Here is a 25,912-nt window from a genome sequence, read left to right as displayed (position 1 = left end):
TAGGTTACTATAAAGTTGTGATTTAATCCAATTATTCTTCAGTCTGAGTCTCTTACCTCTGACACTTGGTGAAGTCAAAGCCTGTGTAGCCGCAGAACTTGCAGAGGGCGAGCATGCCCTCCACGTAGCGCGGGGGCGGGGAGGGTGGCGTTGGCGGGGGCTGCGGGGGCTGCGGAGGGGGTGGCGCGGGCGAGGGCAGGGCCTTCTCGGGAGACGCCTCGGCACTGCTGCTGCCACCCAGAGGGCTCTCCGCACAAACAGCAGGCATGGACTCCATCATCTGGGAAACAGGGTAGGTCAGCAATTAAGAAAAAGTGTGTTTATAAGTCCAGTGTTGCACTCTACTGACCGTCGCGCCATATTCTATTTACACCACGTTTATAAGTAAGGTATATGTTAATATGTATAAAGTTTTTACCTCGTCAACTTTGTTTGGGGAGCCCACGGACACAAAGTAATCTATATCACATCCCGTATTAGAGATGCATTTAATCTGTGTGTCTGCTGTGAAGGGCACATTAACCTGTAATAAGAAAAATTAAAAAAAAAATAATTCCAATCAAATGCTTGGTTAACAAATTTAAAATGCTATATAGCCAGTATTGTGGAATAATTCAGGCAACTTATATTTCTTAGAAAAACAGTTGATTTGAATGTTTATATAAATTGCACATCAAAACATAAATTATTTGAAAATGCTAGAAATTTCAATACACGTCATATATTACACAAAAATCTAGCATAAGCGATCTTGAATAATTTGGACAAGAATGCATCTTGGCTTACCAATAGGAGAACAGGAAACAAGAGCTAAAAGAAAAGGCGACACAACAACCAGAAGAAGGAATTTCAGCAGCACTCATGAAGGTCTGATCTATCCTAATGGGAATCATTCCCTTTCTTTTTGCTCAGACCATGATGAGTGCTGATTCTAAGATAACTGATTGGTTGTCATGTCACCATGGCGAGCTCTTGTTTTTTGCTTTCGTATTTGCTTGCCACATCAGATTTGAGACATTTTGTATGCATACATGTGGCGATGACTAACCTGCTCTAGCAACTCCTGAACGGTACAGCTCTCCTTGGGCAAGGTGAAGGTGATGAGACGCTGCTCTCCATTCTGCAACAGGATCAACATGCGCGCACTCTGGGGCTCGGCGGCCACCGCACCACTGCCACTCTCCAGAGTGTTCAGAGGCTCTTGCTGCTCAACTGCACCAAGCAATTCAAGCCAAATCATCAAATAAGTCAACAGAAATATCCTACAAGTGTTTTTCACCAGAAGTAAGGAAACATTGAGCTTACTTATTGTACACAGATACGCCCACAAACACACTTCTACGGTTAACGGTTTATCTCTTCAGTGTGTACAACTATATCGGGGTACTATTAGCTATATTGAGAACTACCTTTTACCATCTCATGGTATTAGGGAGAAATTACTGTACAAAGATTTTTTCCACAGGAATTAAATGTTTTTCTGGGATGAAAAGTAGCCTACGTCACATCCCAATCCTCCAACTATTTCAATGCAAAATATCACGTTGATCGGTCGCTCCGTTGCGTTTGAAAAAAGCACAAACAAACACACTTTCGCAATTATAATGTTATAATAATGAGTTTATTCTGGAATGTGGGGAGGTTTGTGCAATCCCACACATCCCATAAAATATATACAATAATATTACAATGATTTACAATAAAAAGAACAACATGAAGAGAAGACATTAAGCATTAGATTGACGGGGCCAACAATATTCTCCAGTGCGCTGCGATGCTAGAGTCAGGACTCAGTCGGAATTCCATGATAAGGACGTTTTCAGGGTTGTTTGTGATTTCTCTTAAACCTTGGTTTTTATTAGAGCGGTTCGAGGGGGTTTCAATTATGGGGGGCCAACATCTTTCTCCAGCGCTCCTCGATGCTCGATCCTGGATTCATACGGGAGATGTAGTTAGGATTCTCATTCCCCTCTCTTTCACAAGTTTATCTAACGGGTTCACAGTCAGAACCACTAGACGCAGAACTCACTTTTGGCTATCAACAGCACTAGAAAGATACTAAACTAAGCAAACTACCGAAATGAAAGTGTGACCATTTTTGAAAAAAACAATAGAAGTGCTAACTATGTAGAAATTTTAAGAGCCTTAAAATAGAAATGCTAAAGATGGAGAAATTTTAAAAACCTTTAAATAGAAATCTTTTGTAAATGCCAACTGGAATAATAAAATTCAATTTTATGAAATTTGGACTTCCTCTCCATAAATATTTTAATCCATCCATGTTTATTTGAACAAAAATATAGTAATTTTGTGGAATTATTCATAATTCTATCCATGGCTTATTCAAATGCTCTCCGTTTTGCTATCTAACTAACATATTATTATCAGGAGTGTGCATTTTGCCAAATGCATTATGTTTAATTGATACAGTTGTTTTGGACTTGTCTTGTATTTCTAAATAGCAACACATCAAACTTTACCACAAAGAAGTTAGAATTCTTAGAAAATGCAATTTCATTTTTATGCAACTTTTGTGAAATAAAGATTTTTTTACATTGTACAGCAAGTAATAAGCCTATACTCATCTGCCAACAGGTAATGATTTGATTTTAAGAGGATACTAGACAATTCACAAATAATGCAAACAGTTTAAAAGTTTCTCCTTAACATAAAATGTTGAAATTTTTAAAAAGCACAATGGTACATTCTGCAAAGCATCGGTTAGGAAATATAATGAATAAGTTGAAAAAATTACCTTGATGAGGTCGGAAGGGCGAAACGACCTGAACTGGGAGATCTTGCTTTCTGGGAACCAGAGTTGAGTGGCGGCCGGCAGGTGCTGCACTTCCTCCACGGCCACCTCGCATAGCTCCTCTGTGAACAAAATACACAACAAAAGAATTAATATACGTAACCACAATAGATTGCCCTTTTAGGTGGGCTGACAACATCAAGAAAAAAAACCTGCCGAGGCTCTTCCAACTAGAAAACGGTTCCACAAGAAACCTTGCAATGAAAATTGATTTGGTCTGTAGTGCCAAAGGACGAAAATTTATCAGAACAATATTAGTGTTTATTTTACTTTATGGAAAAATATATGGTTTATTGCAGTTATAAATTAAATATTTCTGCAGTAGCATACCTGATGGGTGAAGGGGGCGGTTGTCCATTGTTCTTCATCAGCTGAAGACTTCTGAACTCCGCCAAGGTAACCTTTTGGCCGTTAGCTTGTGCAACGTATCTCATTTCCTCATCGTTTATCTCCTGATTAGGATTGTCATATATGTTTCCCTGCTGCTGTTGGCTTTCGTATACAGCTTGTTGTTGATGGCCTTGCTGATCTATGAACATTTCTCCAGAGTAAACATGTTGTTGGTTAGGGTGTCCCGGGGGTTGGTGTTGAAGCTGCGACTGGTACTGTTGGTTATTATTAAATTGCTGTTGTTGAAAGCCGTGTTGTTGTTGCTGGTTAACAATTTGCTGTTGCACCATATTATGGTTTTGGGGAAGGCTCTGCCTCACTTGTTGTTGCTGCTGCTGCTGTTGTACTGGCATGTTGCTTGGTTGTTGTTGCGGAACTTGCTGCCTCTGGAAATTTTGTCTCATTTCAGTTGGCACTTCCGTGGTTGGATTTTTCTGGAGCACAACTGCCTGAATGCTCTCCTCCAAGTCCCCATTATCATCGGAATTATTGTGGTTTATTATTTTTTTAGTGACGTTAGGTGCCTGTTGCACAATGAATCTCTGCTGGGTGATAACTTTAGCATGCTGCTGCTGCTGCTGCTGTTGTTGTTGTTGCTGTTGTTGTTGCTGTTGTTGCTGCTGCAATTGCTGCTGCTGGGGCACGGGAGGGGGCGAGGGATGAGCTACCAGCGGGGGCGGGGGTCTTAAGAGGCGCGGAGAGGGGGAGGCAGTGGGGGTGCCAGAGGGAGGAAGGGCAGGGCGTGGGGCTCGCTGGGTAGAGGGAGTGCGGGAGTTGGGGCGGGCACGGGGAGGTCGTGGGGGGCGTACAGTTGCCTGGGGAGAAGCCAAGCGTGGAGAGTTTAACATCCCCAAGTGGTGATTAAGAAGACGAGGTTGTCCTTGCATGCCTGGACTTTGTTGTTGAATGTTATGCTGCTGCTGCTGTTGTGGCAGAGGAGGTTGCCTCTGCATGTGCTGAAGTTGGTGTTGTTGTTGCTGCATCTGCTGCTGTTGTTGCAGCTGTAATTGTTGTTGCTGTTGGAGCTGCTGTTGCTGCAATTGTTGCTGTTGTAACTGTTGTCTCTGTTGCTGCAGTTGTTGTTGTTGTTGCTGATGTTGATGTTGGAGTTGATGCTGTTGTTGGAGCTGATGTTGGTGATGTTGTTGTTGTTGCACAATTTGAGGATTAATGTTTCTCTGATCTACATACTGCAGATTAGATGGATGTTGTATTATGGTGGGTTGTGGTTGTGGCATGTGCACTAGAGAATGTGGGGAGTGGTGTATCGTCTGTTGTCCTACTGATACCTGCGGATGCTAGAAATACCAAACAGTTATTATTATGTGCATCGATGAAGATTTTACAGTGATTAAAAATAGAAATTCCTGGGTTACAAAACATTGAACAAAATACAAAAAACACTACCTGAAAGCTGAACAGAGTTTCAAAAGACATTGTGAAAGTACAAAAAATTACCAGAACCTACATCATAAGTACCGAGTGTCAGACAACATTAAAATATTCAAAAGTAATCAGTATTTTTAAGAATAATAAAGAGCTACCAATCGAAGAGCCTAACCATTTTGTGAATGACAATAAAATTGCATTGTATTTTTGTTTCCCTCATGGAATTTTCGCCCTTCAGATATTTATTCATAGGGAACTTACATGCTGCTGTATTTGATGAGGTTGGTGGTTCATGTGAGAAGGATCAATTAATTGTTGCGGTTGCTGCAGCACCACCTGTCCTTCCACTGGCAGATCTCCAGTGTAGTACACCTGGACATTCATATTACTTCATCTTACTAACCAGACGCTAGCGGCTAAATCGGCCAACTTAGTCATAGAAACATTATGATGCAAGCCTTTTCAGATGAAGGGAGGTGATAACATCAAGCTTTGATGATATGTGCAGCAATGGAGGTGGTATAAACATTAAGGAAGGTGCTATACACATTCAGAGAGATGGTAAACACATCAAAGGAGGTGATAGACACATCCAGAGAGGTGATATAATCGTCAATGAAGCTGGTATACATATTGCGGGAGGTACTATACACATTCAGAGAGATGGTAAACACATCAAAGGAGGTGATAGACACATCCAGAGAGGTGATATAATCGTCAATGAAGCTGGTATACATATTGCGGGAGGTACTATACACATTCAGAGAGGTGGTAAACACATCAAAGGAGGTGACAGACACTTCCAGAGGTGATATAAGCATCAATGAAGGTGGTATACACATTAAAGGAGGTTCTATTCACATCTAGGAAAGTAAAATACACATCAAGCGCTGGAGATGATGCCCCGTGCAAGCATGATAAGTTAGCGAGCAGGAAAAAAATTAACAAGCAAACTAAAATGGTAGGCTATGGAGTTTGGGTTGTAATGATCGAAAGGTAGATCTCTAAGAATTTACTAAATCCAAAGGAATAAAATATTAATGTTATTTTTAATCAGAAAGTTGGTTTCTTAGAGACAGGTATGTGTTAGTGGTATTTGGTAAACGCAAAATCTTATTTGATAACAACGCACCATTACATTATTGGACTATTTATAAATAATTAAACTGCGAGTTTTAAACGAAGGGAAAAAGAGTTAAATCACTGCATTAAAAAAACCAATTAAGTTGAGAAAAATTATTTTTATTCAAAAATTATTGGACGGGTTGTTTCGGAGACTCAATTTTTTAAATTTCAAAGTTAATATTCAATTTCTTTGAAAGATTTTTTCAAGTTCTGTTATTATTTCAGTTATGTAAAGCAACTAGCCTATTATGATATAATAACAGAATTTGAATGGGACTTTCACAGAACCCGAAAATTAACGTTGAAATTTGATGAAATGTTCAAATTCTCCGAAACAATCCGTCCTAAGTGTTTTAAATCATTATTGATTAAACTTCAAGACTTTTAGTTCAAATAAATAAATAGTCGTTCAAAGGCTAGGAATGTCATGTGTTTAATTAATGAAAATAGTAAATTAAAAAATAAGGTTTAAAATTAAGAAAGATATGTACATATGAAAGTATCAATTAACAATAAGTTTAAACCTTTCCCGGGCTGCATCATATACAGTGTGTCAAGTGACGTACTTGACTTACTTTAACCAGGATTCATGACATTATTTCGAGTTAAAATGTAAATGAAATTTTGGTCCTCCAGTGACTTTTTTTTGTGATGGAGTGATTGGGCGGTTACTCGTCTGAGTGACCAGTGTCAACATGTGAAAAGAATTTTTTGTTAAAATTGTTTGTTATAAAAAAAAAAAAATTGTGGTATACATTGTAGAAAGATTTAGATTTGATTTATCGGATTGTGGAGTATGTGGTAGTTGATTTTGAAAGGTATAGCTTTGAAAAGGTTAACGATTGAAAAATTGATTCTAGGGTTGCCAACATTAGATACTAAATATTTATAACACAAAGCTTGTCAATAATTTGTTTATTGTATGGAAAGTTTGGTTAGAAAGAAAATAATAAAGAGTGGATGAGGCAAGACATGACTATAATAAATACTAAGAGTTATGCACATAATTATTTTGTTAAAAAAACATTATATTAATGAATTATCGAATTATTGGCGTAAAAATAAACCCAATTCGGAAAAATTTTAGAAAGGTGTTGAAATATGCTCTCATATTTTATTATTTTAAATAAAAATATATTAAATGAAATATTTAATGCAAACATTAAAAAAAATTAATATAGCTGGCTCCCTTTACGTTTTTTTTTAAACTAAAGTTACTGATAACGAACATCTACTGATAACACACGCATTTTATTGGAAAAATGTATTACCTTTACCTCACTTTTAACGTTTCATATTTAATAAAAAATTTACGAAGTCTCATAAGATTTTTTTTAAATTACAGTTAGTACTTTCAGTTTCATGCAGGTGCACATTTTAATTCTTCAAGATTTTAATACAAAGAATTATGTTTTCTCTTTCGAACACCTTTTAGATCATATTTCTCACCACAACTAAGGGAGACACATATGAGTTGTTCAAAATGCGAACAAATTAGCCTCAAAGGTTAAACTTTTATTTAGGACGGGTTGTTTCGGAGAATTTGAACAATTCTTCAAATTTTGAAATTTTCAAGTACTGTTAATGATTTTTTCAAGTTGTTATTATTTCAGTTATGTCAAGCAACTAGCCTATATGTAATAATCAGAGATGTTCTTTATTTCAAATAAATCCATTTCAAATGGAAATGCAAAATGGGTATTTTCCATTTTGCATTTTAAATGCTTTTGTAAAAACCATTTTGCATTTTGCATTTTAAATGCTTTTCTCAATGCATTTTCCATTTTAAATGCTTTTTTGCAACATTCTTCCTACTATCTCCACTCATATTTTTTTCATAAGCCCCAAATATCAGTCGGTCCTCAACCTCGCTATGAGAGATAATTTACATTTGTCAAGTTGCTCCCTGGTAGGAGCCCTGGCAATTGAGTGATACCATTACAAAAAATACTGATTCAAATACTGAACATGGGGCCATGATGCTGTAATATTAAATGTTAGATAACAGTTTCTATATTTTTACGTTGGCAATATTATTACCGCGCAAATTTTTTGTGGTTTCATAATCCGTAGTCGTGGTGTTTTTGGATTTACCATCATGTAATATGTTTGTTCTACATTGATGTCCATTATTAAATGACAAAATTGTTTAAAAATTCTATAATTATTTTAATTGTTTGACCTGAGAAACCATTTTGCATTTTCAATGCATTTTGAAAATAGGTATTTTGCATTTTGCATTTGAAATGCTTTTCTAAAAACCATTTTGCATTTTGCATTTTCAAATGGAAAAGTTTTGACCCATTTCCATTTTGCATTTCAAATGGTTTTGGGTACCCATTTTGCACATCTCTGGTAATAATATAATAACAGAACTTGAATAGGACTTTCACAGAAACGTTAAAATGTTATGAATTGTTCAAATTCTCCAAAACAATCCTTCCTTAATGTAAGTGAATTCCTAATTTAAGTGAAGTGAAAATCATTGAGTCAACGGTTGAGAAATATTGTCCTTTGTTTGAAAAATATATATTTTTTGAAAGAATTTTGTTAACATTTTTGAGATTAGACCTTTTAAAATATCTAAAAGTTTCACAAATGAAAAAAATCAAAGCCATTTAATATTTATATTGAGGGTATTGAACTTCCTCCTGCTAGTACCGGCCACGAGAATCTCAATCCTATTTTATCATTAATTTACCTGTTGCTGCGACTGTTGGGGTGGTGGTGGCGGGGGCTGTGGTGGGGGAGCTTGCGGGGGCGGGGGCTGCTCCCTCTGCACCACATAGTGAGTCTGTGGGGCGGGGGGCGGTGGCGGCGGGGGCTCCCGCTGCACCACGTACGGCTGGCTGGGAGGGGGCGGGGGCTCCCGAGCCAGCAGGTACTGGGATTGCGGGGGCGCAGGCTGGGGAGGAGGCTCCCTCGGCTGGAGGACGTAGGTTTGCTGGGGGGGCGGTGGAGGGGGCGGCTCCCGCTGCTGAACTATGTACTGCGCGCGGGGTGCCGCGGGGGCATAGCCCTCGCCTTCTGCCTCCAGAGGGGCACCAACCATTATGCCATGGGCCTGCTCGCCAGCCAGAATAACCTACATAAATATTATTAATTACTACATCTGACCAGAATTTATTAAAAAAATATATATTTTTCATTAACTTTTTTGAATAATTTTGCAATACTCATGCAAATAAAAAATGATAATCTGAGTATTTAAGTATTACAAAGAACTCCACCAAGAGATTAAGTAAATGAGAACAACAACACCGCAGAAGCAAAAAAACAACTTAGTTTGGAGTTAAAATTGGTTGTCAAAATTTTTAGGGGGCTAAAAAAGACTTTTTATTTACACTCGTAACAACTGAATCTATAGTTTGCCAATAAGGTTGATACTTTTACTTTTAAGGTTGATACATTGGTTAGTTTCGAGGAACACAACAGTTTAGGTGGATATGGCAACGGCATGCTCGCCGCGGACATGCTTGCCCGTGAAAGGGCCGCATATATACCACATAATATATTCTTTGAATTGCTATCCTTTTCTTATGAATTTTGTTTTAGCTTGTGACTAAAATCAAAAGAAGTGTGCGCCCTTGTATAGCTATTTCATCCGCACACATATTATCTGAATTGTCATACTCTTCTTATTCATTTAGTTTTAGCTTTGAATCATAAAATTGATTGGTATGAATATAACCTGTCTTTGTTAAGGACGGGTTTTTCACAGAATTTGTCAATTTTAAAATTTAATATTCAAGTTCTGATACAAACCAAGTATTGAGAAACATCCAACCTATTATGAAATAATAACAGAACATGAATAAAACTTTCATAAAACTTGATTTTTAACTTTAAATTTGATGAATTGTTCAAATTCTGTGAAACAACCTGTCCTTAGTCTATACATCACAACACGTTTTTAATATTTGCATTATTCAAAATGCAGTAGCACAGCGACAAACAAGTGGGCCTGTGATAGTTACCCGGTCCAGCTGGATTAAAAATGTAAATAAATAAATAAACCAGGCCCCTAAGTATCTTAATCGGTTTCATACCAATCGGCATTGGGCCGTTAGCAAAATATTGTAGTCTTAGTATACGTCTAAAGAATAATATATTCCAAAGTGCATATTTTTAGGCAAGTTACAAAAGGGGTTTTTAGTTTAGCTTTCAGTTAGTATTTTACCTGTTGCTGGCCAAACTGCTGGTCCTCAGGATTGATGACGTACTGGATGGTCCCTCCATCTACACAGAGATTAGGGTAGAACCTCTGCAGGTCTTCCAGCGTCATCTGATTGGGCACAATCTGGTAATACTGCGCCATCTCGATTCAGATCATTAATCTGGTAATATATCAGGTAGTTTTAATAGCTATAACGTTTACAGATACAGATATAGGACAAATGCATTTATGGGATGCTTCGCGGGGAAGTTTAGTGATTGGCTATCAAAAGATAGATAATTATCTGGAAGTCGTAAGGCTGTGTGAAATAATGCAAATGATTTTACGCTGCTTGACTCTTTCTGGGATAGTGTGATGGTATAACTACTGTATGGCACAGTACAGAACAGCCATCCAATAAACTAAAATTATTCATGCGTTGCATCTGCAAAACATAATACGGGGAGGAGCTTTTAATAATAATAACAGTATATGTACCTAGTATTGAATTAATGGATTTTGATTGCATTTGTTATAGTTAAGCAAAAGTTTTTTCAGAAGCTCAATACTTTTAAACCAAGATTGTAAACTACTAGTAAAAACTCCGGGTACCAAAGGGTTAACTACTAATGTCAACACAATAATCTGTACTACATGATTTTAATGTAAACACGAAGGGAAAAAATGGTATGATAACTTTTAATGAAATTAACTTTTACCAGATTTAATTCAGCTTACTGAGAACAAAGCTTCAGCATCACAATATTCTGATGAAGCATATTTTTTAAAGTGTGAAAAATGCCGATATGGTTGTTTTGGCGCTATTCTGTCGAATATGTGTTTGTTCAATGATAGTTTATAAACATAATAAGATGCAGTCAACAAATAAGAGGAACTATTGGACTGTCGGAAGGCACAAAAACTGACATGTCAGCCACTTCAATTAATTGGTATTGTCCAATTGATTAATTTCGACGACAAATCGGACAACCATAATATAATATCAAAAGTTAATAATTTAAGACGAAATTAAGCAATAGATTGATGTAAAACAAAAGGAAAAATTACTACTTTCAAACAAAACGAAAGAAAAAACTCGTAGTTCAATTCGTAATGACACATTCTCGTATTGGACCAGGTTTGTTCTTATGTCGACTAATTACGTCTAAGAATGAAAGCAAAATATCCATACAATGTTTAGTTTCGTATTAACTGGAATAATCTATTTTACACTATTGCATCAAGAATTGTCCGATGTCATCCGAGCGCGAGACATCCGATCAAGCAACGTATCCAACAACTTCAATATTAGGACCCATGTCTAAAGTAATGAATTTGTCGAAATCCCGACTTTCGTTAAAAAAAAAACACAATAACGAAAGAAAATATGCTTAAACTAAGTGAAACTAACTGTATTCCTTCTTTCATCATAACAACCTGCCCTAAATTTGCCTATGCAACCTACATTGACATTTTTAAAACCGACCGTACACGACGAAATACTTAACAGTACACAATGAAAATCTTTTATTTACGTACCTTTAAATACTAAGTTCATTATTTAACAAAGTTTTGTTGATTTCTAGACACGTTAATACCGCTTAATTACAAAAAACTTATAAAAAATAGCAGTTCACACTCATTACATTATGGCGTGTATGTAAAACTGCGCCATCTGTACATAAAAATGTCGAAATTGGCGCTATATTCAAAATTCTCATACAGCTTGATAACATTTCGAGGCTGGTAGGCTACACGGTCCGTTTACGGGTGCGTTTACTGACTACAACTGTATAAACGTAGCCAAAAAAATTTCCTGGGCATCACTAGCGATCTGCAATTCCTATAATATTAAAGGATCCTTGTCTATGATATTTCCTATATTATTTTGTTAGTGGTATTATCTATGGTGAGCAAGCTGTCAAATAAGAGATAGGAGTGTCTTTCATAAATAATTTTATTATTGTGAATTGTGACTCATTGGAACCTGCGAAAATCCACACAATATTTCATTCAGTTGACCGTAAACGAAATAGCCGAGATGTTTTCCAGTGGACCTAATTACACGAAGCTTAAAACCCATCTCAGGTTGGCTATAAATCGCCTCAAGTTAATTGAAAAGAAGAAAACTGAGTTGACGCAAAAATCTAGAAAAGAAATAGCGGATTACATTCAAGGCGAAAAAGTTGAACGGGCAAAAATTCGCGTTGAACATATTATCAGGTACAGTTTTGATTTTTTTTACAAATTATTGTTAGTTTTCATGATTTTAATTTTCTTTGCGATGTGTTTTTATTCAATTCAAAAAAATAACTTGATTGTGACCTGTAGATTACATACCTGGCAACAAAAATTACTCATGCATGTTTCGTAGTATGCGAAAATTAAATTGGCGTAATTTTCCAATGAGCATGAACAATGTTTTTTGTAACCAATTATGAATATAGTATTTTTCTACAGGGAGGACTATATGGTGGAGGCCATGGAAATAGTCGAGATGTACTGTGATTTGCTGTTGGCACGTTTTGGACTTGTGACTCAGATGACGGAACTAGATGAGGGGCTTGCCGAAGCCATTTCAAGTTTGATATGGGTCGCACCAAGAATGCAGACTGATATTCAGGTACAAACATTCATTTGGTTCTTGTTGACTATGACTATATCACAGTTTTGTGCTTGCTTAAAATCATTGTGTTAGCTGTTCGCTTATTGACATTATATTATAAACTCTGAAGTAATTATTCGGGATCGCTGGCCACGCTTAATACAATTTTTTTTAAATGAAACCTTTTGATTCACACTAATTACTATAGAACCTAACTATCTGTATTTGGGGAATTTTTAATTTTAGCATTCTAATTTTTAATTACTTATAATGAATATTTAGCCCAAATAATTTCTGTTGGTGACATTTTCTTATGTTAGTATTCCTGTTACTATACGAGTGGCTAGAAGAGATGTTATTACCATTTATTCTGCAAACTAGGTGGGTACTATTTTGGCTGAACTTGGAATTATAATTAAATTAAATAAAGGTATATCTAGGAGTGTTTTTTATATAAATTTTTTTTTTTTTTAAAGGTTAGGTTATTATAGGCTAGATTGGTATAGGTTAGGTTAGGTTAGTATAAGTTAGTATTTTATGTAATAAAAAATTTAAATGTTAAAATTGAAAATTTCCCAAGTGCAGATTGTTGCCTTTTATAGTTATTAACACACTTTAATCGGGAAGAGTAGTTCTACCCGTTCGGTCGATTGATGCTTAACGTCGGGAAGGGTAGTTCTACCTTCTGCGCCCGCCTCATTTCAATGGCAGAAAAGAAGAAATTATCCGATGTTTTTATATGAATATTATATACCAATCTCTTTGTAAAGGTCCCAACTATACGTACATAATTATCAAATTGTAATGCAAGTCTTTATTTAGTATTTATCTTGGAGTCTTTTGTGTACATCGATATTTCAACTAAAATGACCTATATTTTATGAAAACCTGACACTTGATAGGTATTGCTTTGAAGATCAACGAAATAAGTAATTTAGATAACATATTCTGTTATTCTAATAATTCAATTCTTGGAATGAGGGTTTTTATGACCATGAAACCCGAAACAAATCTCTCTATCTCTGTTCCGCACCCACTCAACTCCTAGGTGCGAGCGAGCGCAGAGTGTCTGACGCGTCTAACAAAAGCAGGTATCGGCAAACACAGTTAGGCGGACCATAATAAATATTTACAAGTGCATGGCAGTTTTTAAAACGCAAATTGTCGTACGGTTGTGTTCTGAGGAGATAATATTTATATTAGCCTTTTCAAACCTTTCAAAATGGATTCTGAAAATTACGAAAGTGATGACGAAATCGTTGCAGATAATTTATCTGCCTGTTCTAGTAATTATTTGCCTGAATTCGATAGTGAAAGTGAAGAATCTAGTGAAAGTGAAGAAATTTCTTGTAGGAGAAGAATGTCAGTGATGCCATTACAGTTCAGTGATTCTGAAGAAAGTGATATGGAGGAAGAAGGAGAAGAGTGGTCTCGAATAGACAATCCGCCAAATATCGAATCATTTTTAGGTCATCCTGGTGTTTGCGTAACACCAGCTGATTCCAAAAGTATTATGCAAGTAGTAGAACTATTTATTGGAAATGATTTGTTTGAAATGATGGTAGAAGAAAGCAATCGTTACCATGCTCAAAATGAATCAAGATTCAAACAAACGAACAAATCCATCAAGTGGAAGCCTATAAATATTCCAGATATGAAAAAAATGTTAGGATTGATTTTGCTTATGGGTCAAGTGCAAAAAACTACGAGACAAGATTATTGGTCTTCAGACCAATGTATCGAGACGCCCATATTTTCAAAAACAATGAGCCGTGATCGTTTCAATCAAATTTGGAGATCTTGGCACTTTTCAAATAACCAAAACATTACCGATTCCAGCGACCGCCTTGAAAAAATTCGACCCGTTTTGACATATCTCATCCCAAAATTTAATTCTGTTTACAAGCCTCAAAGGGAGCTTTCTCTAGATGAAAGCATCATACCGTGGCGGGGAAGGCTAGCATTTAAAGTATACAATGCGTCAAAAATAATTAGATATGGTATTCTCGTGCGAATGGTTAGTGAAGCCCCTACGGGATATATTTGCAATTTGGAAATATACTGTGGGCAAGGAAAGCGACTAATAGATACAGTTGAAACATTGCTTAATCCATACCTAAATTTGTGGCATCATGTATATATGGACAATTACTATAATAGCGTTAAAACTAGTGAAGTGTTGTTGAAACATAAAATAAGAACGTGCGGAACAATGCGAATTAATCGAGGTTTTCCCGAATGCCTTAAAAACGTAAAACTCAATCCAGGCCAAAGTATTTTCCGTCGAAAAAATGATGTGTTATTGCAAATTTGGAAATCTAAGAGGGACGTCAGAATGATTTCAACTATACATTCTTCGATCATACTTGAAAGCGGCAATATCGATTGGAAGACGAAACTACGAATCTGGAAACCACAGAGTGTTATTGAGTATAACAAATATATGAAAGGAGTTGATCGTGCAGATCAGTATCTTTCGTATTACTCAATAATAAGAAGAACCAAAAAATGGACTAAGAGAGCTGTGATGTATTTATTGAATTGTGCTCTGTTTAATTCCTACAAAGTTTACAAGGCCTTGAATGCAACCAAAAGACTGACTTATAAACAATTTTTACTCAATGTTGCCAAATATTGGATAATGACCGAGATTTCTGAAACTGATGCAAATTTTGAGGAACCGAGACCATCCACATCACAATTACAAAGGAAAGTCTTGAAAAAAGATCCTCCAGGGAGATTATCAATGGACACAAAAAAACATAAAGCGATAAAAATTGTCACCGGCGGTAAAAAGAAATATCCCCAGAGACAATGTCGCGTGTGTTCTGCGCACAAAACGAAAGGTCTGACGAGTTATATGTGTCAATTTTGCGACGTCCCTCTTCATAGGGGGGAATGTTTCACTAAGTATCACACTGTATCCAAATATTAGATGAACAATTTTTAGACGTGAACTGAAACTGATTACATAAAAGTGGTTAGAAACTAAAACCTAATAGTGTATGGTGAAAAACAATAAACAATATTACGTGAGCAATACGAGAAGCATTCTACCGTAAGTGATTATTTTAAATTTCATTTGAAAAAATAACCAATATTATTAGCACGTTCCGATGGTTTTGGTCCGCTGTACCGTGCGAGGAGCAATTGCACACGTGGTATTTCAATGGGTAATAATGTGTTACTCTGACGATACTAGAGAAGTCGCAATTGTTTTTGTTTTTATAATGATTTGGGCTTGGTGAAAATATAATAATTTGTAATTTTATAAAATTGAAACCTAGTTTATACTTAAAAAATTTAGCCCTAATGACTCAACAATGACTTTGTTTTCGATTTATTATGTTGCATTAGAAATAATACTTGGTTTTCGGCTAGAAATTTTATAGCTTGGGTATGCTGAATTAGTATGTAGAAAATTTTATTGAAATATTTCCATTATTTTCGAAGATATAGCGATTTAAAACAAATTAAACAAATTCGCGCGGGACCTTTATTTTCGCCCGTTTTCAGCGGTCAGCCGGCGAAAAAATAACCCGATCAAAGTGTGTTAAGGTACGTTTTATTAAAAAAAAAATCGTATTAAGCATATGGCTAGCGATCCCGAATATTTACCGAAAAAAAAAAAATGACCGAACTGTCAAATCGCATGAAGTTTTAAAACTGTAATTGACGAAAAATGGAACATTACTGTAATGTAATTGTATTATTTTCCATTCCCTCGGTTGTAAATAATAATTTTGTCAACACAATTTCTCAATACATGAATGGGTCGTTGGGTTTGAAAAAATAGTTGGGAATTATTCTCAAAGTAAGTAGTAACAAACAAAGGGCCTGGAATTTCCTATCCCATTTGGGACAGATTCACATTTCAATGGCACTACCTGTGTAAGATTGTTGGCTATGTTAACCATTGCTATCCATCAGGCACAATGTAAAATTGTCATAAAATCTGCAAAAGTCATGCGAAATTTGTTCCCTTTTATGTCATCTTTTGTATTCTCATGGTCAATTTTGTTTTAAAAACCAATGAATATGTTTACAAAGGTACCTTGTTACGAGTACCTACATCCCTGCACGGGGTATGTTTATGATAGTGATGCACAACTTTTTCAGCAGAGGGGCCGCTTTGACTATTTTTCAAACAGGTCGCGACCTACAAGCAGATTGTTTTAAATTTTCATTGAGGGGGAGGGGGTTGAAAGCGAAATTCAAGAGTTAAGGTTTCTGTTGAATTTTGTGTTATTGCAAACCGGTTCTTCAAATTTGGTTCCATTTAGGAAATGCAGTGTAAATTAACCAAAACTCAATCAAAAAATGTTCTTATCCGGGGTTTTCAAGAATTACCCCAAACATTTAGATTATTCTCTGCCGTATGATATTGACATGCCGGCTGCAAGAATCGGGCCGTAGGTTGTGTATCACTGGTTTGTGACAGTAAATTTTTACAGCCGAAAACCAAAACAATCCCGCAAGCTAGTTATTTATGACATGTGCCATTTTACAAGTGGTAGGTACAAGCTAGTGATAAAAAGATAGACAATTTAGTGACATTTTTCTTGGTAGCCTTGAACCAGGTGATGATAGTTATAATGCGTTGATTGTTTTTAAGAGGAAATTGAGAAGCATGGAAGCGAAATCTTTAAAACAATCATCGATAATAAATTTGAGTAATATAAGTGAATTTATCTTATTTATTTTGTAATAGGTAATAGGTAATACCTACTTGTATTTTGAAAATATTCTCTACTTTTGCCAATATACTGATAGTAGAGCCAGGTAGGTAGGTACATACAACTTTTAAAAAACCTATTTGGGATATAACGAAATGGCTATAAGGAGCAAATTTTGTCGGTCCCCTCGTACTCGTTATAACCAAGTTTGACTGTAGTTGGCTTTTATAGTAATTAAGATATTTCAAAAAAATATTTGTAAAATAAAATAAAATACTTGATGTCAAAATATGTCAAACTACAAAGTGATTGCTTTCTACAATAATACAAATATTTGTTAAACGTGGCCCGCGATTACCGTACATTTTAACATTGGTTAGTATAGACATGAAATACCATTTTTTTTTGTCAAATTCTAGAATTCCGCTTCGCTATAAATTCCACTGCGCTATAAATTCCACTGCGCTATAAATAATTCCACTGCGCTGTAAAAAATTCCACTGCGCTATAAATTCCACTGTGCTATAAATAATATAATATTACTGAAATAACAATTAGTTTCAACTTAATTACTACAAGAAAGAATTATTTACTTTGGGGGAGATGGAAAAACATGCACAAAACAGGTTATTAGGTTCTTAGTTTGGGTTATTTAAATAATTTGAGCGTATTTAGATTGCAGCTGAACCTTTCATCGAACGTCACTTCATACTAATAAAAAGAAAAAATGGCGTTGAAACTGGAACAAACAAGGGAAATTTTGAAATTTCAAATAATTGGAACTTTAATGCATCTTTTACCACCCCCCCCCCCCCCCGATGTAGATAGTTGTTTCTTATAGTAATTAAGTTGGATCAAAGTGTTATTTCAATAATTTGTGAGGATAAAGCGTGAAGGGAAATTCTAGAATTTTACCATTTTTTCTGATACTTCATTGATTTCGATTCTGTTGACTGCTATCTTCTGAAACTCCATTTAAAATGACCAGCTCTTTATCATTGTGATATTATGTTTTCCCCACTGCAACCTGGGTCTATAAATTAATGTTAGCACCTATCCTGCAACTGAAGCTAACTGATTCCCAGTAGTAGTAGTCCTGCCCATGTATTGTCTAAACAGTTATTGAATGTACATTCAGCATAAAGTATGATCTTGTGTTACAGGAACTGAAGGTCGTATGTGAGCTATTAACGGTGAAATATGGAAAGCTCTATGCTGAAGCGTGTAAGAAGGAGAGCGTTGACACCATAAGTGAGAAACTCAAACATAAATTGTCAGTGCAGAGTCCCCCAAAGATACTGATCGAGAAGTATCTCATTGAAATTGCCAAAAACTACAATGTCAACTATGAGCCTGATCCACAAGTTATGAATGAAAACATACCTTCAACAGGTAGTTAACTATTTTCTTTATAAGTACCTAATAGAATTGCATCTGTTCCTTCATGGATAATTTGTTCGATTTTGAGAACAACTCATATGGTTTCAGAAAAAATCGTTGTATCTCCCTTACTGTCATAGTGAGAAATATGATTCAAATGTTGTTAGAAAGAGAAAACACCACACTTTATATTCAAATCTAGAATTAGAAAATGAAAATGGTGCACTCTTCTTGGCAGCCGGACGCGTCATGCCGTCTTCCAACCGCTTTGTGTTTTTTTAGTATTTTCAAGGGAAATGAGGCAACATCCCTTTGAAATTATTTTAAAAATCAGTGAATCAACATTTTAAATTAACTTACCAATTAGTAATCAGAACTTTATAGTAATGTGATTAGAGTGCAGTGTGTTAAAAATGAATATTCGAAAATTGTGCTAAAAATATTCGAAATTCGCTAAAGTTGAACTTGGGACGAGAATCGGTAACTGTAGGTACGCCAGATGTTTTCAACGGAATTCTTGGAAACTCTGAAAGCCCTAACAAGTGCCCAGGGTAATTTATTATCCCGACCGTCGCCTTTTATTGTGGGAACAATGCGCCACTAACTAACACAATCACCAGGAACAAAATTACATGTCGATGGACTTTCCGAACGTCACAGCGGTGCTGCCAAGGTTTTTTTATCTATGTAAAGATACTGTGACGGCGCTTAATTAGCAGCAGACACATACCTGGACAGATGACGAACCTCGTGCTGGCACTGTTGGTGGACGCGGTGCACTATCTCGCTGCAGCACCTGATCCAGTTTCCTCACCACCTAGGATTCTTGCTGCAGATTCTCCATCTTCGTGTCACCTGTTTCTGTACTTCATTTTATTTAACTTAATTTCAATTTATTTTTGTAATATTTATATTTTTTTGTAATACCTGCATCAACTGTAAAGCGCCCATGAGGTGATATCTCACAAAAGCGGCGCTATAAAAATCATCCAATAAATAAAATAAAATAAATTAACCACAAAATAACTAAAATGTACACCTTTATGAAACTAAAAGTTCCCAACACAATTTAAAAAAAAAATATATTAAATTTTTTATTCATTATTTTTTTATAATAACAAAAAGTGAGGTGACAGTAAAGTTCATGAAAAAAAAAATATGTTCGCATTTAAAATTTTAATATATCCTAAATTAAATTTTTATTTATGATAACAAATTTGAAAGTATATTTTATCATTTTTCAAAAGCAGTTTTTAGTTTTCGGATATGTTCAGAAATATTCCATTTATTTGGATTTTATTGCAAAGCGGAAATACTCCGACCGAATATAAAAATATGGCAGAGGTCCGAGAAGTTAATCCTTATTGATTGGGATTTTTTTTTAAATACAAAAGAATAAATTAAATGTGTCCATTGGGCCTTAGATTATATCTATGATCTGATCTAGATGGCGTGTATTGTCAAAATAGAATTATTTCTCTTGTTGAAACGAGTTTTCCACTAACAGTATTCTGAATATATAATAATATAAAATGCTTTAGACTACTGTATACCTTTTTAATGGGTTGTTTTACATTCAGTCCTTCAGCGTGTTATGGTTTTACAAATAGCAATTATAAAGGTTTAAAAGTGTGCCAACCTCTAAATTTTGATTCCTAGACACTGCTAAAAAAATGTAATGTATTTTCAGGTCTCGATTCCTTACTGATTGATTTGGGACCTCAAAATCTTGGTCCCCGACCTCCTGGCTTTGTGGACTTCCCTCAGCCCCCCAACATGCCACAGATGCCTCAGATGCCCCAATCCTCTTGCAATTTACCCCATCAACCCCCACAGCAGCCTTTCAGCTACCCCGTTAGTACAGTTTTCTTTTATGATTATTATTTTGAATGGGTTTGATTTCTTGCTTCAGATCCTACATTTTGATTATAAAACTCTAACAAAAATACATATATATTGCTTTTTATGTGGTTTTCATTTACTTGTCCCTTTCAAGATACTTTTTTTTAATCCTATTGTATTTTTATTTTTAAATTAATTTTTGCCTATCAATTAGTGTAAACTTTTCCATTTTTTGACCAGTGGTTTATGTAGCAACATGTATATAAATATAAATGTTCATTTGTTAAAAATCTTAAGCTCCAAAAGTTCTTCACAGATTGCTTTGAAATTTTGACACAACGTTGCATTCGAATACGCATATGTTTTTATATACCTATATTAAATAGATGTCACCTGTGACAGGTAAAAATATGCTTTATTTAAAAACAGCACCATCTGTCGGACAAACATGCTCTTTTTGAAAATGTTTCATGTTCGCGTAAAAGCAACACGCGCTATGTTTTCTCTATCTACACAGACAGACTGAGGCACAGCATCGTGTGGCGGGGTACAGCTTGTTTCCAATAAATAAAGCAATCACCAAGTTGAGCAACAAATTTTAAGTTTACACTTTCATAATCACAACTTATTTCATGAAATATCAATAATTATAATTGAATTTAACAATTAGGTCCTCTCCTACGATGAAATTTCATATTTTTTTACAAATGTATCATATTAATTAGAGCACACTGAGGACATAAATTTTTGATAAAAAATGTCGATATTTGCCGCCGACTAAAAAGCGGGTGACGTCACAGGACTTGCGTGGCGGTACTTCAACACTGCCATTGGAATTATGAATTGTACTGCGTGTGACTTCACGAGACATTATTGCATACCTTTTACCAAGGTTAATTTTGAAAGCTCATAACTTCGTCATTTTTGGAGATATTGAAAAACTAATTTTACTGTTGTTAATGTGTAACTTTTTCAGTATAATATATTTTTATCAAAATAAAAAAAAAATAGGACACAACCTCATTTAAATACGGTAGCGCTATAGTCCCAATGACACTGGGCAGATGGAACTCATGTTTTATTTTAATAAATACTAATGCCTGATTTTCAGAATTTGCCTCATTTTGAGAAACAGCCGGGTGGTTTTATGATGCCCCCTCCCGATACTTCCAACCAGTTTCCTCCAATGACTTATAACATTCCACCAGGAACTGAAAACAAGGACCTCAATACTCAGTTTATGCAGGTAAAATTTTTAAACACCCATCTTTAACATTATAAAAATAATCTTCAACTATTCACAAATGTTTCTATTTTTGAAACTGACAATTCATGGTGGAATCCATTATAATATATTATAATAAAACAAATATGAAACTTTTTTCCACTTTAATTGTACTGGTCTGACCAGGCTGAAGATGGCTTTAACGAGCTGAAACCGGTTACGGTCAATAAAATTAAAATGGAAAAAAGTTTCATAATTGTTTTGTTAATTCACAAATGTGTTATTTTAATCATTTTAAATACTAACTGTTATTTATTTCCTCATCTTTGTCTTATTTATTTTCAGGATGAAATGAACAATCTCCCACCAGCCTATGATAGTTTGAGCCCCGATGATAATCTAATGGTTGGTTTTAACTATCCAATTTAATTATGGAATGACTTCATTGAATCTTATATTACAATTATTGAGAAAAAAAATACATACTGCACCTTACTATTTATTAACACCTCGTAAATCTATTTGAAAAAATAGTTACTAAATTATCATTTTCTCTACTAAAATGATAAACACACTTTGTTATTGAATTTAATATAAAGACATTCGAGCTTTGTCATGGCTTATATGTATATCAACTGGATATACAAGCTTATATGTACATCAAGTTGATATGTAATCCTCCATGGCTTGTATATCAACTTAATATATAAGCCCCTCATGACTTACATGTATATCAACATGATGTGTCAGCCCTGACGAAGCTTGAGCTAAGCAAAATTCGGTCAGCTGTCTGTATTTTAAATTCAATAAAGTGGTGTATTACAAAGTTTGTTTATCTTTTAATATAATCATTGCCATTCGGGCAAAGTCACCAAACCACACACACTAATCACAGATACTGAAAATTTAAAAGCTAAAATATGTTGTATAAACTTTAAAATAAAAAAAACAACTAGTTTCTTAACTATACTACCGTCCTTAAGAAGAGAGTGGCTTCTCCAAAATGGGAAATTTTGGATAATACCTTGTAAAATACGTAGATATAAATATATTTTTTTATAAACATATGCTGAATATTACAATTAATTACAGATTATATAAAAATATTTATATCGGAATAAGAAATTTTGAAGAAATGTCTCTTACTTTTTTGAAAGCAGTAAAAAAAAATCTCGTGATCCATTGTTAAAAGGTGGCATTTGAGGATTGGGCACTTTTAGTTAGAAAAAAAAACTATAAATTCGTAAGATAGATGACATAAAGTGGCATTTGAGGATTTGCCACTTTTAATACAAGATTATTTGGCTTAATAAGGAGATAATAAATAAGACAATTGTAAAGAAGTAAAACACATTTTATTCAGACATAATCATTGTTAATATTATTGAAAGATAACGGCTTAGATATGAAAGAGTATTATCATTGAGAAATCTAAACATCTTTAATTTGTTAAAAGCAAACTTATTATGTAAACCATCAGTTTAAACCGAACCAAACACACCCACCTCCCAGGCGTTACTGTTTCATAATGAACAAGAAAAAGAATTAAAATGATGACAAGTTGCAACAAGCTTCAAACATGAATGAGCGTTCATACCAAAAAGGTGTCAAATTAGTTAATACCTATTTAAAAAGTGGCAACGAAAAGGGTATAAAGGGTAAAAAACATCACTTTTTAATGTAATTTTGTGTAGATATGTACCACTTTTTATTGATTAGTTAATGGTAAAATATGGAGATACTGCATTTCTTAGGTTGTTATTTCTCAAAAACCATAAAATATACCATCTTTTTCATTTTATTGACGTTAGGTATTGCACTGGCGGTACACAAAATGGATATAATTCATTTTGCGATTAATTGGAGATGCCACTTTCTTCTCAAGGACGGCAGTATATATATACCTAAATAGCTTTATGTATTGTTCAAAATTATATAATGTGGGCTACATTGGTTGTGGTTGATTTTACAAAAGAGTTTATATAGTTTTAATGTTTGCTGAATGCAGATCATGTATACATATTAAATGTATATTTTAGTTTTTTTTTAAATTTATTTATTGATGTTACATAATTACAATGAAGTCCCGTTAAACAGGTGAATAGCAGTTTGTCAACGGGTTTCCCATCCCAAGTAGTAATTTAAATTTGTTTAGAACATAACGGGGGCTTAGGATCACAGGGGCCCGATACTTATTGTCTAATTTACAATGAATGGCTTATTGACATTTTTGGAATTATTTACTACTTAAACATAACTTATATAGAGTTATAAGTCAAAACCACAGATTAAATATATATATTTTAATAAAATTTCATTTAAAGTGTAGGTATTTACTTAAATATTTTTTATGTGGTATTCTGGGATTTCTCACCTTTTTTAAAGTATGAACATTTTGCGAAAACGTATATTTCACACTGTTTTTTTTTCCAGAAGTCAAATGCTCCTAAGCCTCAGCCGCGATCAAAGTTTCCTGCAAACAATACATACTCCAACGTGCACTTCCCCGACTTGCCGGACCTTCCAAACGTGCCTTCGGATAATCTCTTCCCCAACGTCCCATCCAACAGCGGCAGTAACAACATGCCCACGGCCCCCAAAGACGATATTGACTTTGACGATTTGACCCGGAGATTCGAGGAACTAAAGAAGAAGAAATAACCAACTACAAATGGCATTCAGTTATTCTTTTCTTTATTTTTACATATTATTTTATATTCCATGGGGCTGTGTCTGTCTATAAAAAAACATTATTTTCATTTTGCAAGCTTTTTCATAATATGTATTCCTCTTGGTCTGTTGGTCATTCCTGACACCTTAAAAAATATTCTTGTTAAAATTTGTATTGAACGTGTTTTACAAACAATCATTATTTACATAAATTTTTTAAACATTGTTTAACAGGTACTGTTTATGCCTGCTCTATCACAAGCACGTCCACTGCTGTCTCCAGCTCGTGCCCCATTGGGTAGTCTCACCGAGAGTGTAGAATAGGCATTAAAACGATTTCATATCCATGTATTTGTAATTAATTTTTATTTTAATGACGAAATGTTGTAATACTGCATCTTGCCCTAGGCTTTTTATGTTACTTTATTAGGCCTGTTTCATAGTGGCCCGATTGAGGATCTTGAATAAGTAAATGGGTAGATCAAGTTAATTTAATTTGTTCAAAAAATCTTTATTCAATGCTCAGAAATTTGGCCATGCAAACGTTCACATCTATATAAATGCACTTAAGACTTCCATTGTAATTGATAAGAACACTGCCTTTAAAGCATCACATTGTGCATGTTGAAAATATTAATTATGTAGTTTGTATTCATGTGCGTCTAATAATGATAGAATATCACATACATAGTAATTTTGCAAATTTTATGGACTCGTAAAAAACAATATTTCCTAAATTCACAATTAAATTTTTAAATTAAAGCCAACCACAAAACTTTTTCACTTTGGTGTTTTAGAAAAATGTGTAATAAATATTGTGAAATTCTTAGCGCTTCACACTGCAGTGTGTTTTGCAAAATATTTTCCAACCACACGTCCATTGATTGATAGCAATCTCAAGATTAATAGGTAACCTTCATAAAGGCAAAAGTTCTTTGACATTCACCATTATTTTAATTAAAACACCTAACATTTATTTGAGAGCGCTAGTCCTGTTTACTTAATACATATTATATGTTATCATATCTTACAGACGATCTTCAGTGGCTTCAGTTGACAGTTTGATAATGCCTTCGGAAAGCGAAACAGCTGTCGTGCATAATAATAGCTACCTAGCAAAACTTTTTTTTTATAAATACACAACAGTTTTTTTTTTTTAAATTAAAAATTAACTGAATATTAAAATGGAGTTGTACGAATCAAACTTGAAACAATAAATAAATATTTTTATTTTCTTTCTTGTTCATTGTGTTTGTATTTAAATTAAGCAGATAGAGATTGGGTGGTGGGACAAGCATTTTTGTATTGTTCAAAAATGCTTGTCCCACCACCAAGCATTATTGGCATTATTTCGACAAAAGGTTTAAGTTTTGAAGGAAGCGAACCAGAATCGAAATAAATACACAATTGATTTTACATATAACTATCACGCTTCAGATAATGAAGCATACAAACTCTATCGGGTTGTAATTGACCCCAAGTAAATGATTACAAACAATATCAAAAGTTATTGGTTAATAATTTTGTTTTCTTGTAAATCTCTTTTGTCAAATTTGATAAATTTGAATATGTTTATGTATTTTATATTCTTATTTTAAACCTAGCCGTTTATTATGTGTTCTTGAAAAAAACGAATTTTTCA

The 25,912-nt window shown here is 34.6% G+C and overlaps 2 protein-coding genes across 6 annotated transcripts in view; one reads left to right on the top strand and one right to left on the bottom strand.

Moving 5' to 3' along the window:
* LOC149426586 (uncharacterized) overlaps positions 1-11,543 on the bottom strand; it is a 35,992-nt gene extending 24,449 nt beyond the window's left edge. For 4 of the 5 annotated variants that reach the window (XM_089631997.1, XM_089632005.1, XM_089632014.1 and 1 more), the window contains exons 1-9: positions 11,412-11,543; positions 9,897-10,053; positions 8,418-8,801; positions 4,853-4,963; positions 3,143-4,500; positions 2,756-2,874; positions 1,049-1,212; positions 419-523; positions 57-280 (exon numbers count right to left, since the gene is read on the bottom strand). In XM_089631997.1, coding sequence (XP_089488123.1) covers positions 57-280; positions 419-523; positions 1,049-1,212; positions 2,756-2,874; positions 3,143-4,500; positions 4,853-4,963; positions 8,418-8,801; positions 9,897-10,034 — 2,603 coding nt within the window. In that variant the 5' untranslated portion in view covers positions 10,035-10,053; positions 11,412-11,543. The remainder of the gene's footprint in view (positions 1-56; positions 281-418; positions 524-1,048; positions 1,213-2,755; positions 2,875-3,142; positions 4,501-4,852; positions 4,964-8,417; positions 8,802-9,896; positions 10,054-11,411) is intronic. The other variant, XM_089632031.1, reaches the window with a different exon arrangement.
* A 242-nt stretch (positions 11,544-11,785) lies between these two features.
* On the top strand, positions 11,786-25,560 carry Ist1 (increased sodium tolerance 1-like protein). Its single transcript, XM_089631990.1, has 7 exons — positions 11,786-12,095; positions 12,333-12,495; positions 18,317-18,545; positions 20,224-20,387; positions 21,487-21,621; positions 21,946-22,005; positions 24,034-25,560. The coding sequence occupies exons 1-7, from the start codon at positions 11,914-11,916 to the stop codon at positions 24,259-24,261; spliced, it is 1,161 nt and encodes a 386-aa protein (XP_089488116.1). The 5' UTR covers positions 11,786-11,913; the 3' UTR covers positions 24,262-25,560.
* The last annotated feature ends 352 nt before the right edge of the window (positions 25,561-25,912 follow it).

This window comes from Hesperophylax consimilis, chromosome 1 (assembly GCF_061612785.1).
Source record: "Hesperophylax consimilis isolate HC1 chromosome 1, BYU_Hcon_1.0, whole genome shotgun sequence".
Classification (NCBI taxonomy): Eukaryota; Metazoa; Arthropoda; class Insecta; order Trichoptera; family Limnephilidae; genus Hesperophylax; species Hesperophylax consimilis.
The sequence above is the reverse complement of the archived record's forward strand: the minus strand, read 5'-3'. Positions and strand labels throughout refer to the sequence as shown.

Excerpts from the sequence above, each read along its gene's own strand:
- Ist1 (XM_089631990.1), top strand. The coding sequence starts at position 11,914 with ATGTTTTCCAGTGGACCTAATTACACGAAGCTTAAAACCCATCTCAGG. Across the intron at positions 12,496-18,316 it reads GAATGCAGACTGATATTCAG|GAACTGAAGGTCGTATGTGA; the intron begins GTACAAACATTC and ends CTTGTGTTACAG. Across the intron at positions 22,006-24,033 it reads GCCCCGATGATAATCTAATG|AAGTCAAATGCTCCTAAGCC; the intron begins GTTGGTTTTAAC and ends TTTTTTTTCCAG.